Raw genomic sequence first — 12503 nt, forward strand, 5'->3', positions numbered from 1 at the left:
AATTTTGGCAAGCGTTGTGTGCTGTGGGAAACTTGGGAACATAAATCCCCCTTTTGGCGGCTGGGATTCATGCAGATCGATGTAAGCTGCGCGCTCCCGTCAAAAGTCGAGGCGTCGGGCGTCGTAGGAGCTGGGCTGATTAGGACTGCCACATGGAAGCACATTATTGGGAATTATCAACCATGTCAGATCAAACTTTGATGGCTTGAATGGCTCGAACCTTTCACCGCGTGCGTGATCCATCCATATAACTGACCAATGCACAACATGTGTGTTAGTTCGTAAGGCGCGGAGAGGGCCCTATTCGAGAAGACGAGCGTACTAGACACAACGATTCCCTCATGTGCAATCGAATAATGCTTCTGGAGGTGCTGGACTGTGAATAGATTCTGATTGGTCAATTACGGGATGAGGGACCCACCCACCATGCCACCATAGCGGCTGTGACCTGCGTGAAGTGACCTTTTATTAGGTGACGACAGGAACGCGCCTGGCACGTAACTCAGCAGCCTCTAATTTTCCGAGCTTCACTAACCACTATTCGCACAACGCCGGCACGCTCTCCTTTGCTTGCTCAAACAGCCATTGGGAGGCCATCTGACGCATTCAATGGCGGACAACGACAGAAGGGATCACCGCAGTGGCGGCGGCGGCGGGTATCGCAAGCGTCGGTACAGAGGTGAGTGAGCCTTGCTCAGCTTCGTTCTAAGGGATGCGCTGACTGACACTGCACGCCTAGATGACGATGATCAATATGACCGCCGTAACCAGCGTCGCCGATACGATCCGCCTCCCCCAGCGCGCATGCGTCGCCAGCTCCTCAGTCTTGCCGACTCGCCTCTCCGACGCTGGGCAGAGGAGGTGCAAAACCTCGCTGAGCTGGTCGCCGAAAACTACGACGACGACGAGATGCGCAGGTCTTTCATCGACCTGTCCATGCAGTTGCATGTCGAGCAACCTCTCAAGACGCCCTTCCTGGCGGCCGTCATACTGGTCGCCAACGTGAAAAAGCAGGAGCTTGCCGGCGAGGTGCTGGCGCGCCTGGCAACAGAGACCGAGGGCGCGATCCAGAAAGGCGAGTGGAGAACTGTGAAGCTCCATCTGAAGCTCTTGGCTTGCTTGCAGAGTCTCTTGGAGGATGAAGGCATCTTCCCTCTGCTCGATGAGCTGTTCAGTCGTGCGGCTGATCTGCAGACCGCCAGCTCTGAAGATGTGAGTATTGCCAGAATGGTGCGATTGGCGCATGGCGAGCTGACCTGGAACTAGACCATTGGCACCGAAATTGTCAAGATCATTTTGCTGACGATCCCCTACATCTTGGTCGCCTCGCCCGGCCAGCTCTCTCAGCAAAAGGCTGCCGAACTCATGGAGAAGACCGACATTATCGCTTCCGAACCACATGCCCTACAGGCCATTGTCGACCCTTTCCATCCCGAGACGCAGGAACAAAACCCCGGCAAGTCGCAGAGTCTGTGCATGCTTCTCCAGAATCAGCTGCAGGCTGAGGCGGCAAAGGACTGGGAGCTCAAGTGCCTGCCACGCCCCTGGCAGATGCCTCTGGAGGACATTGAGTTGCAGGAGAAACTGTCCACCCCACCGAAGCATGCGCTGCCAACAGTCAACATCCCTACGACTGTCATCGCCGGGCCACGCGCGCTGTTCCCCGAGATGTATCTGTCTGTGTATGCGGACCAAGATGCCGAGTCGGTGCCGCCGTTGACAAGCATCAGCTCCTCCTTGATTCGCGATGGACTAGTTGATACCATCAACATACTCAACTTCAACAGGAATGTGGTGGCGCGCTACCTGCTGGACATTGACAGCTACTTTGCCGACGGCACATTTGTGAAGCGCGCGACGGCCTTTGACGATCTTCGCAACTTTCCAGCTGATCGCTCTACGTGGAAGCCCGAGGACGTCGCGGTCGACACCGTCTTCTCACAGCTCTTTGCATTGCCGCACCCCGAATGCAAGTTGGTGTACTACCACTCCATCCTCACCGAAGCTTGCAAGCTGGCGCCTGCTGCCATTGCGCCTAGCCTGGGCAGAGCGATCCGCTACCTGTACCGTAACAACCCGCGCATGGATCTGGAGCTGAGCTACCGGTTCGTGGACTGGTTCTCCCACCACTTGAGCAACTTTGGTTTCACATGGAAGTGGGCAGAGTGGGCGGATGATACCTCCTTGCCTGCCATGCACCCCTCCATCTGGTTCCTGGAGGGAGCTCTCGATAAGGAGATTCGTCTCAGTTTCGCTCAGCGCATCCAAAAGACCGTGCCGGACCCTTACCAGGCTCTGATTGGCCCTGAGAAGGAACAGGATGTGCCTCCTTTCAAATTTGCAAACCCAGGTACGCACCGTGCTGTCTATGTCTTGTGATTTTTATGCTGACCTTGCCAGATGTCCCATTTTCGAAGGAGGGCCAGGAGATCGGCCAGCTCCTCCGTCGGAAAGCCGCTGACGACGAGATTGCTCCCGTCATCCTGAGCATCCAGGCTCAGGCTAACAGCCAAAACCTCGACCCCTACGTGACGTGCACCGATGTCTTCATGACGGCTGTCTGCTGGGTGGGCTCCAAGTCCCTCAGCCACGTTCTCGCCTGCATCGATCGTACCAAGGCTAGGCTTCTTGAGCTTTCCAACGCAAGCGAGGCGTCGCGGATGCAGGTCGTCACGGCCGTGATGAGCTACTGGCACGCCCATCCCGGTGTTGCTATTTCCATCATCGAGAAACTGCTCAACTACTCCGTCATCACCCCCATCGCGGTCATCAACTGGGCGCTACAGGGCAATGAATCGACGAGCGGCGCCAGCGGCGGCGAGGCGTTGGCCAAGGCGCACGTGTTTGAGATAGTATCGAACACGGTCGCCAAGGTCACCAACCGTGTGCGCCAGCTGTATGCGTCGGACGAAGCGGACGATGAGGCGAGGGCAAAGGAAGCCCAAGCCATGAAGGACATGTTCCGCACCATGAACGACACGCTCACGAGCTGGGCGAACGGCAACAAGGACCAGATGATTGAGACGGGCGACGGGTCCAGTGACCGCGAAGCCATGATCCAGCGCTGGGGACAGCGTTGGCTTAGGGTGTTCCAGCGCAAGGCCGCCTTGGAGGAGGCTTTCCTGCTCGAGGCGGCCAAGGGCAAGGACAGCATGGTCGTGGAGAATGGGGCGGGCGGTCAATAGAGTGACGCCTCTTCGGAGATTCTATAGTCTATCTATCTAGATTTGCTAGTGGGCGAGGGTTCGTCAAGAACAATGGGGCATGGAGTTTGGTATTTAATATCGTTTGATAGCTCAAAAGAAACCCCGCCATTGCGGGTAGTACCGCTCGTTCGCTTTTGCAGTTGTTGATACGCAGCGATTCGTAAAGCCCGCCGGCGAATGTGGCTGGGCTGTGGTACAAATGAATACATGGTGCTTTGTGCTTGCTCGAAACATGTCCTTTTTCTCCTCAACATGCCTCATGGCAATGTATTGATCGACGCGTGAAAACGCATCTCCATCCGATATTCTCATACAACGAGGCGGTTCCTGTCCTCTGATGCTCCTGACCATGGGGATGTGGCCACTATCATGTTCTACCCTTCGCAATCGGAGTCGTTTCGTCCCACTGTTACACTATCACTTTCCTCTGGATCGGTTTCGGCAGCGTCGTCCCGCCTAATGATATCTCGTCGTTCTTTTGCGATTTCTCGCCGTGCTCTCTGATGCGATCGAGCAGATGGCTGCTCATACGTAGAATGACTCGTTAGCTGTTGTATTCCATCGGCAACAGGTTGGGGCTCGCGGCGATATTGGAGTAAGGAGGTACGGAAGCTCTGTGGTGTCACCCGCTTAGGTAGAGGGGAAGATGTGCATGGCGGTGTAGCGATAGTGGTTAAGGGTGTTTTTGTTCGACGTGGTGCTTCGGGCGATACTGTGCTCGGATACGCGGTTTGATCGTGCTACGATGTTGGAGCTTCCGGCGTCGTTTGGTCGGTCTCGTGACTGTCCTCCACCGAGGGCCACGGCGCACCTGGGTTGATCATGACTATAAATGGAGGGAAGTATGCATACCTGATTGAGCTGTGGTTCTTGGTGCCTTCGACCATGGCTAGTTGGACCCGTTCGGCTTCCTGTTCGTGTGTGGCAAGGTGTTGCTGAATGCGTTCCTTACAATCCTCGGCGTCACCTCCGCGGATAATGTAGTTGCAATTCTCTTCATCGCAGGTCCAGGTCCCGTCGGGGCCGCGTGGGGTGGTCGAGGGTATTCTGTCGGCGCGCACAACAAGCTTGATCTGAGCTTCTCCATCTTCCTCTTCGTCCTCGTTGGCTAGTTGCTGATCATCTTCGGTATCGCCGCCAAAAAAGTGCGATCGCTTTGCAATGGGAGAATCTTCCTCGGAGTCACTCTCCAGAGCCCGTTTTATAAGTGTTGCCGCTGGTCGTAGGGCAGACTTGCCTAGGCGCGCTGGCGTCTTTCCAATGCCTCGGCCAGGGGTTTCGAAACCATCGTGGTGGACATCACTTTCGTCCTCGTCCTCGTCATACCCGTAGTCATGGGTGGCCGGCAGTTTCGTAGGTGGGGGTTTGGGCTTGCGCACAATGTTCTCCATCTTCTTCCTGAGGACCAGGGTGTACGGGAATTTGTCCGGTGTCATGGATACTGGCTTGAACGGCTCCTCAACCTTCGCCTCAAGCCAAGACCAAAACGGCGTGCCACCCCATCTCGCTTTGTCGAGTACCTCGAGAAGTTGCGCAGCATTGTAGTGAAAGACCTCCAATACAGGTATCTTGTGGCATCCAGTTTGCCCGTTCTTGTAGGTGGGCCACCGGTAGTCGAAGTAGATTTTGTTCGCGATAGACTGCTCCGTCAGCTTTGCTGGATTTGCGGTCTTGGTATACACGCCCTCCAGGGCAAGGCGCAAAGATTCGAATGGCTCGACATGTTCATCATCTGCGGCCGGCGAGGCCATAGAGGCTTGCGAGGTTAAAGTCGGGGTCGATGTAGACGGCTTCATTTTAGGCTTGGGTGCGGGGCGTTCAGCTAGGACGTGAGTTTCCTCGGGGAGGAGCGAGCGTGATCTTGTAGATCGCTGACGCTGGGAACCTGAGCCTGCCGGCACGTCACCTGTGGTTGCCTTTTCCTTGATTGTTGTGTCCACCGGCGTTAGTTCAGATGATCGAATGCGAGACGGGAGTGAGGCGGGGACTGGTGTCTGGCTTAGAGATGCACTCCGTTGTGCATCTGCTGGATGCTTTTCTACTTGAGGCCGGCCGCTGATATAGGCATCCCTGATACGATGATACAGGTCCTAGAGAGGTTAGAGTAGGTGGATGATAGCCGAGAGAGTGGCACGTACCTTGTGTTCCTGTTTCATCCATGCGTGAAAATAAGTGTTTTCCCATATTAAAACATCCGGCATCGTTGTGAAAAATTGGCTGATGAGAAAGTGAGCAAGGTCATGGCACTTCTGCGTGACATCGTCCATAGTCCAACCGTTCCCGAGCTGCATCGCACAGTGGAGGAATAAGGGTGCCAAAGACTCCACTCGTAGCCTGCTCTTCTTGGAGGACTTTTTCATGGGGATTCCCTGGCCTGTGCTGTAGTATTCCTCGAAGCTGTAGTACATTGCTATCGCCTCGATGGCTTGTCGATAGATGGGGAGATAATGCTGCGCAGGACTGATTTCGTGATAACAGCATTTGCCCCTTAGCCAAAGCAAAGGAGGGTTGAAGCCTAAGCTATCCTCGTCATCGGCGGCAATCCCAACGGAGTAGCGCTCGACCTGGTTGATCTTGATGGGAATACGATTCCTCCTCCCTTGTGTGATCACTGGCGAGGCGGTTAGTCGGTAGGCGGCTCGAGTGTTTGCTGCCACTCACAATGTGTTCGCTGGGCTGCGTCATCAATCATGAGGAACCCGCGCACAATGAACGGGCCATGAAGCTGAAGATCCAGAGGGTTTGCGAGTGTCTGGCCATCCGCCCGCAAGACTTCCGCATCCACAAGCTCGAACGTTGGAACCTCATCCTCAGGAGTGTTTGCTGCAATGGTACGCAGAACGCTAGTTTCCGCCTTCCAAGGGACAGAAGACCTGCTGGCTGGCGCAGCACTCGATGAGGCTGTCAGGCGGCTTCGGCCGCTCATGATAGCATCGAGACCTTGCCAGGTCTAGGAAGATCGTATGAGCAGCAATGAGAGTGTTGTGTGGACGAGGACGAGTAAGAATGTCTCAGCTGTGGCCTTGTGTGCCGGATATAATGCAATGAAGAGATCGCAAGCAAGTGTCCTCAAGTGTAACGACAAAGGCTGATGTCAACTGATGGATAGAAGCGTTGCGAAGTGAGGTCTTGGTGCTCGGGATGAGTGAGCCAACAACGCGCTTGAGTGAGTTCCGTCGCGGTTGACCTTGACCTCAACTTGGGGATCGGCGGGGCTGCATGCCACTTTACGTGGTTCCAGTCCAGATCCCCGAAGGCGAGCAGCAGCAGTGGCCTGCCTGCCTGCCAACAGCCCGCTAAAATTTTCTGGTTCTAGCGGCCTTTCGCGCGACGACTACTGCAATCATTCTTGTCTCGATAAGCGCAACTCTAAAATAATAATTATATCTTTTTTTTCTGGCGCTCTTCCCAGCTCTTCTGCGATTTATACATCCTGGCACGAGGTCTCAACTCATGCCTACGATCTCACAGAATCGGTGAAAGTCCGTCGCGACTTTCCAATTTCAATCCATCGTTCGCAGTTTCTTCCTCTCGTGCGCGCGCGCGGCTGAGTGCTGCTGCCTCCTTCTTGCCAGCGGATCGGAGCTCGTATGCGATCGGCAAAGGACCTCTTCAGGATGGCTTCTGAGGTTGTCCGCGAAGGCTGCTTGGGTGCGACTATTCCTCCGCGCATTCTTGTGGTCGAGTCGAGCTTTAGGGAACTGACAACCGAATCTAGCCATCAACAAGCCCCGAGGACTCAGTTCCGCCCAAGTCATTCGTGACTGTCAAGAAGCGTTCAGCGACACAGCCGTATTCAAGCCAGTCATCTCGGCCGAACTCGCAAAACTAAAGAACAATGGGGGCACCCGCATTAAGCCCCAGAGGCTGCGACAAGCCCAAAAGCTCAAGATTGGACATGGAGGAACACTCGATCCCCTGGCGACGGGCGTTCTCATTCTAGGCATTGGGTCTGGCACAAAGGATCTCTCCCAGTTTCTGGGATGTGTCAAGACGTACGAAACGGTGGTCCTCTTTGGTGCCAGCACAGACACCTACGATCGAGTCGGGCGCATTTTGACAAAGCGACCATACGAACATATCACGCGCGAGAAGGTCGAGGAGGCGCTGGACAGCTTCAGGGGGTGGCAAAATCAAGTCCCACCACTATACTCGGCGCTCAAGATGAACGGCAAGCCTCTCTACGAATATGCCCGCGAAGGCAAGCCGATCCCCCGCGAGATCGCGAGCCGCGAGGTCGAGGTGAAACAGATGGATCTGGTGGAATGGTATGAACCAGGAGAGCACCCCCATCGGTGGCCCACGGAAGAGGCAGAAGCTGCAGAGCGTAGTCTGGCGGAGCAAGTCTGGAACGTCAAGAAGGCGCAAGAGACTGGCAAGAAGCTGACGCCGGAAGAGAAGGTGGAGGAAGACGAGGCCGTGGCGGCCCACGAGAACTTCAAACGCGAATTCGAACAGCGACAGGATTCTCTCATCCGGGATGCCCCTTCGAAACGTCGGCAGAATGGGAGGGAGCCGCCGATGATGTCGGGTGCCCTTGGCCAGATGCCTGAAGCCAAGAAAGGCGGCGAACGTCGAAAGGGCGACGTGGACATCCCCGAGGTATCGGCAGACACGCCTCCACCGTGGACTGACAAGGGCCCTGCCGCTTGCAAGATCCGCATGACCGTGTCGTCTGGCTACTATGTACGCAGTTTCTGCCATGATCTCGGGATGAAGCTCGGCTCGGCTGGTCTGATGGCCGAGCTGGACCGCATCCGCCAGAGTGACTTTACAGTGGGCGGGGTGAACTGTCTCGAATACACCGACCTCGCAAAGGGCGAGGCTGTTTGGGGTCCCAAGGTGCTGAACATGTTAGCACGCTGGAATGGCGAGCCGTCGGAAGACCTCCCCCTTGTCGATGGCGAAGCAAAGAAGGCCTCAAAGGCGGACCAGCGCAACTCGCCCAAGCCCGCGCATACCTCGGAGAAGAGAAAGTCACCACCCACACGAACCAGCGCCTCTCCGCCGCTCAAGGTGCAAGTTCGAAGAAACTCAGTCACCAATAAAGAGGAGGATGAGAAGTCATGGAATGGCATCGAAGACTAGAAGACCTCGGGCCACTACTATACTACTGAATGGCGGGATCATGGGCAGGCGTTTATGGAGCATGGGCATCACAGCGTCATGTAGCATACATGTATGCACACATTTCATTGTATGGCTATATTTGATGGCTAGGCGTGTGGATTTAGAGGTAGACCTAAAAACTGCTGTTCTCAACTCCATACTCTGCCCAAGCAAGCAAGCAATATGAAGTCAATTTCGTACTCCGACCCAATGCTACCAATCCAAGTCCGGTCGTTGATGTCCCTGAAGACCTCTTTTCGTACCTCATCGTCTCATAAGTCGTTACGGCTCTCAAGCAACGACGACAGTGTCAGCTTGCTGCGGAACGGTGACACTGACATCATCCACCTGTGGTTCCGTTTCCGCCAGCAGTGCCCTCACCCGTTCAATCTGGGCCATCGCGCCCTCCAGCTTCTCGAATCGCCGCGTCTTCTCCTTATCTCTCCGCTCCAGTTCGCTGACACGTTCTTCGAGCTTTGCTCTTGCGCGTCGCTCTTCGGCGACCATCTCGTTGGCCTGCTCAAACAGGCTGACGCTCAGCTCCTCTACTTCCCTGCTCGTAGCCGCCACTTTGCCTTCTGCCTCCTTGCGCAGCGATATTTCCCGCTTGAGCGCGTGCAGAAGCCTCTCTGTTTCAAAGCCCGGCGGGCGGGCCACCGCAGCAGCATCAATTTTCAGGTTCGGGGAGGACTTGTGTCGGCTGAGCAGCAGGGAGAGCCTGTTTGTGCCTGAGGCCAGTATTCCACCCGAGGTGCGCTTGTTCTCGCCGGCTTCGTTCTTCGGGGGCGGCGGCGGAGGTGGTGATCCTTCTTCCCCTTGTGCCCTGAGCCTTTGCAGCTCCTCCTCGTAGCCGGCCCATCGGTCGACGGCGGCGGCTGCCTTCTGGTTGAGGTGTCGAACTTGGGCTTCGAGGTCGGCAATGCGGGCCTGGGCCTGCGCAAGATCGAGGGACGTCTGCTCGACGGACGGCGGAAACGCATCGCCACAGGAAGGGCAGTGGGATTCAGGGCCAGACGTTGTCGTCGCCATCTGTGTCATGGTCGTCGGTGAGGTGGCGGTGTTGGCCATGGTCACGACCGCTGTCGTCGACATTACCTGCGCGGGCTTCTCGAAGGGGAACACAGCGCCTCGCTGGGCGAGATGGTGGTTCGACGTGGCACGCGTTGTTCCTTGCTGAGAGCTGGTTGACCAGGCAGAGAGGAATGTTGAGGTTTTACCGTGCCACGCGAAGTGGGTGCATCGAATCCGAATCCGAATGCCGGTGGGAGGATGGTTGTCCAGCCACGAATGAAGCTAAGCTACCTTACTGACGGTACAGCACGTTGTGCAATCAACTACATGGCTCTGACGAGAGAACTGCCATCAGGATCGATGTCGTTTGACATGATTGACTCGCGCGCGGGCTCAGCAATGCTGCATGGGTGTGTCAGTGCTCATGGTACAGGATTTGGAGTCCTGGACCCGATAGGCGCCATCCTCACCTTTCCCGATCTGGACTATCGCGACCAAGCACTCACATAGATCGGCGGGACCCCTGTTGTTGACTATGCCACTTTGTGGGGCCATGCCGAGCGATTGAACACTCAAAGAGCTGCAGGTCAGCTTTCTAGTCCAAGTATCAGGGTCAACGGCTTCTTGGAAGCGGTGGTTGACACGGCCCATTTCGCCCTCGAGGATCGCCGTGTCCCACGAGGTGCGTGTGATACTTGGTCCACCGATCCTCCATGACTACGTGTGCTGTTAATCAAGAAAAGACATCACTTCTAACAGGAATGGCTGCTGTGTGTGATTGTGAAATGGCAGCTTTGGCGGATTGACAGGCCCTCCAAGGGATATCCCCATCGAATGGATGCCTTGCTTCTTCCTCGCTGGTTAACGTAAGTACACACGAGTACTATCACTGAACTAATACATGTACAACTCCTTCTCAGCTCGTGCGATGAGAACTCCCAGACGACTGGCTAAGCAAGCCTGATGGACTGACCAATGTGCTGTCTCACGGATTACAGGAGCGTGGCATGCGTCATGTCACACAAGAACGTGGGTTAAGTCAAGATGGCTCGAACGACATATATCTGCCCAAAGGCAACCCCCGACTATCGAGCAATCGACAGATCCAGACAAGGATATACTTCAGAAACAAATAGAAGAACGACAACTTTCAGCAGCCAACCGTTCTGTACCTATTTTACCATGTGTAAGCCAGCGACTGAACCTTGCTATGTTTCCTATGGAGCTAGGCTGACCAGATATCAAGCTGAGGAAAATCTTACCTATGAACAGATGGTCCATGTCGCCTTCTGGTGCAAGGACAAGGCTCAGGCCGAAGAATGCCACCAGGCTCTAGAGAGACACGCACCTGGATACGTGTACTGTGAGATCCCCGAGAAGCAGAGCCACTTTGTGGTCCACTTTGTCGAGAAACAGGGCTATGACTTGGAGACAAACTGGTTCGCCCTGCAGAGTGTCATGGCTGATCTTCCCTTTGAGGGGTCGAGTGTGCCGGACGGCGTCCACTTGCCTCACTATGAGTATGTCTACAACGGCCCAGGGGAGGTGTGTGAGGAGACCCTGAATCACATTGCCAACCGCGAGCGGGAGAGGCAGGCTGCAGAGCAGTAAGCAGCTGGCGACCAGTGAGTGTCGAGTCTCTTGGAGACTGATCGACACTCAAAGGTAAAGGAGTCCCGTCTGACGAAGTCAGAGGAGTCAGAGGATCCGTTTCATCGGACAGGAGGATAGCTCACTACAAGTATGATGCGGCGTCATTTGTGAGATCTTGTATTCAATAGGACAAGCAACTAATCAGCCATGAAGCCGCCTTCTTCGCTGGGTCACGCGGCCTCAGCACTATGCAAAAGATGAGCATTGAGGTTGTTTGTGAGAACCATGACGATGCTCACCAGATCCTCGCCGACAAGAGGGCTGCCGATCTCATTGTGATATGCAGCCGCTGTGATAGCATCGCCTCATACAGGCGCATCCAAAACGTTGGCTTGGTCTCGACAAAGCACTTAAAAGGCTTAAGCTCGGCGTTGGACAGCTTAGGCGTATTTTACGGTCCCCAGCTTGGCATCTTTGGCACTTGATTTGGAACAAACGACGGCCGCAGTACATGCTGGTGTGCGCGGTAGTTGAAGATCGTCCTAAACTTGGCGATGTTCGATTGGACTCTTTGTCTGTCAGCTACAAAGGGTCGCCGGTCAAATTGCGTGGGTATCATGTAAAGTCGACAATCTGCGCGTCGTCGCGGATGCGACGAGCACACCCAATTGCTCAGTTCGGCTTGGCAACCTTGCGCAACTCGGTAGAGCCAGTCTCGGGATCCTTGTATTCTTTCCAGCTGACGGGCACCATGTCATTGCCTGCGTCACTCGTCGCCATGATGACGCCAAGCTCGTTAGACGCTGTGGAGAGATAATAGTTGGCCTGGTCACCAAGTGAGATCTACGTGTTTTGCATTAGTAGTGTTCCCCATCTGCTAGGGTGTTCTCGCGGTGACTTACCACCTGTGCCTTGACGATATCCCCCGGTCTGAACGATTCGTATATCTTGACCTTGTCCTTCTCGGTAGCCCTCACGTCCTGCGTGCGGATGACACCCTGCCACTCTGTTTGCAGGACCGTATTGCCGACCTGTTGGATGATCACAATGGCTTGCCGGGGCATCAGCCGCAGGACTTTGGCGAGCACAATGTTGCCGACATCTGGCAAGACCTCTCGTTTCTGGCCGTGGCGCGTGACCGATAGGGTAGCCAAGGAGGCGCCATTGTCGTTCCCAGCGTCCTTTGATGTGATCTTGTTCAGCCGCTTCGCCGGACCTGCAGGCTTGACGGGCTCTGCCACAGCGACGTGGCCCATGAGCGAGGAGACTACCTGGCCTTCGTAGATGTGAGTGCCAGCACCGGCGTTGAATCGTGACGTGGACCCGAGAATTGCGCCAGGCAGGGCTGTCGACGGTACACTGGCCGCCATTCTGGGGTGTCGATGTTTTGAATACGGCACGCTGGCTGTGAAAGTCTGGGTTTCGTGACTGCTGAAGACGAGCAAAGAGCTTTGTTGTTTGGTCAGGGACTGGCTGCATGAAGCTTTGCTGCCAGGAAAATCGCAGCCATCGCATCCCACCATGTTATCGATAAGCCCCAGCCATGGGTCCTCAAGTTGGCGGACGCACACGATTTAGACTAAC

The 12503-nt window shown here is 55.4% G+C and overlaps 5 protein-coding genes across 5 annotated transcripts; 2 read left to right on the plus strand and 3 right to left on the minus strand.

Annotated features, from left to right (window-relative positions):
- The first annotated feature begins 405 nt into the window (after positions 1-405).
- On the plus strand, positions 406-3241 carry F5Z01DRAFT_334991 (MIF4G like-domain-containing protein). The gene is made up of 3 exons (XM_046259155.1): positions 406-1212; positions 1267-2350; positions 2401-3241. The coding sequence occupies exons 1-3, from the start codon at positions 805-807 to the stop codon at positions 3183-3185; spliced, it is 2277 nt and encodes a 758-aa protein (XP_046114797.1). The 5' UTR covers positions 406-804; the 3' UTR covers positions 3186-3241.
- A 511-nt stretch (positions 3242-3752) lies between these two features.
- Positions 3753-6132, minus strand: F5Z01DRAFT_693436 (uncharacterized protein; the record flags this gene model as incomplete). The annotated part of the gene is made up of 3 exons (XM_046266218.1): positions 3753-5296; positions 5345-5817; positions 5868-6132. The coding sequence occupies 3 exons, from the start codon at positions 6130-6132 to the stop codon at positions 3947-3949; spliced, it is 2088 nt and encodes a 695-aa protein (XP_046114798.1). The 3' UTR covers positions 3753-3946.
- Positions 6133-6796: 664 nt separating this feature from the next.
- F5Z01DRAFT_628465 (pseudouridine synthase) lies at positions 6797-8294 on the plus strand (the record flags this gene model as incomplete). The annotated part of the gene is made up of 3 exons (XM_046261605.1): positions 6797-6857; positions 6925-8228; positions 8262-8294. 3 exons carry the CDS (start codon positions 6797-6799, stop codon positions 8292-8294), a joined length of 1398 nt encoding a protein of 465 aa, XP_046114799.1.
- Positions 8295-8440: 146 nt separating this feature from the next.
- On the minus strand, positions 8441-9563 carry F5Z01DRAFT_335052 (ribosomal protein L32). The gene is made up of 2 exons (XM_046259156.1): positions 8664-9563; positions 8441-8605 (listed from the first exon to the last, which is right to left on the minus strand). Exons 1-2 carry the CDS (start codon positions 9405-9407, stop codon positions 8588-8590), a joined length of 762 nt encoding a protein of 253 aa, XP_046114800.1. The 5' UTR covers positions 9408-9563; the 3' UTR covers positions 8441-8587.
- Positions 9564-11591: 2028 nt separating this feature from the next.
- On the minus strand, positions 11592-12289 carry F5Z01DRAFT_683590 (exosome component EXOSC1/CSL4; the record flags this gene model as incomplete). The annotated part of the gene is made up of 2 exons (XM_046265863.1): positions 11592-11762; positions 11822-12289. The coding sequence occupies 2 exons, from the start codon at positions 12287-12289 to the stop codon at positions 11592-11594; spliced, it is 639 nt and encodes a 212-aa protein (XP_046114801.1).
- Positions 12290-12503: the final 214 nt, after the last annotated feature.

Source organism: Emericellopsis atlantica (assembly GCF_019669845.1).
Source record: "Emericellopsis atlantica unplaced genomic scaffold F5Z01scaffold_31, whole genome shotgun sequence".
In the NCBI taxonomy this organism is placed as follows: domain Eukaryota; kingdom Fungi; phylum Ascomycota; class Sordariomycetes; order Hypocreales; family Bionectriaceae; genus Emericellopsis; species Emericellopsis atlantica.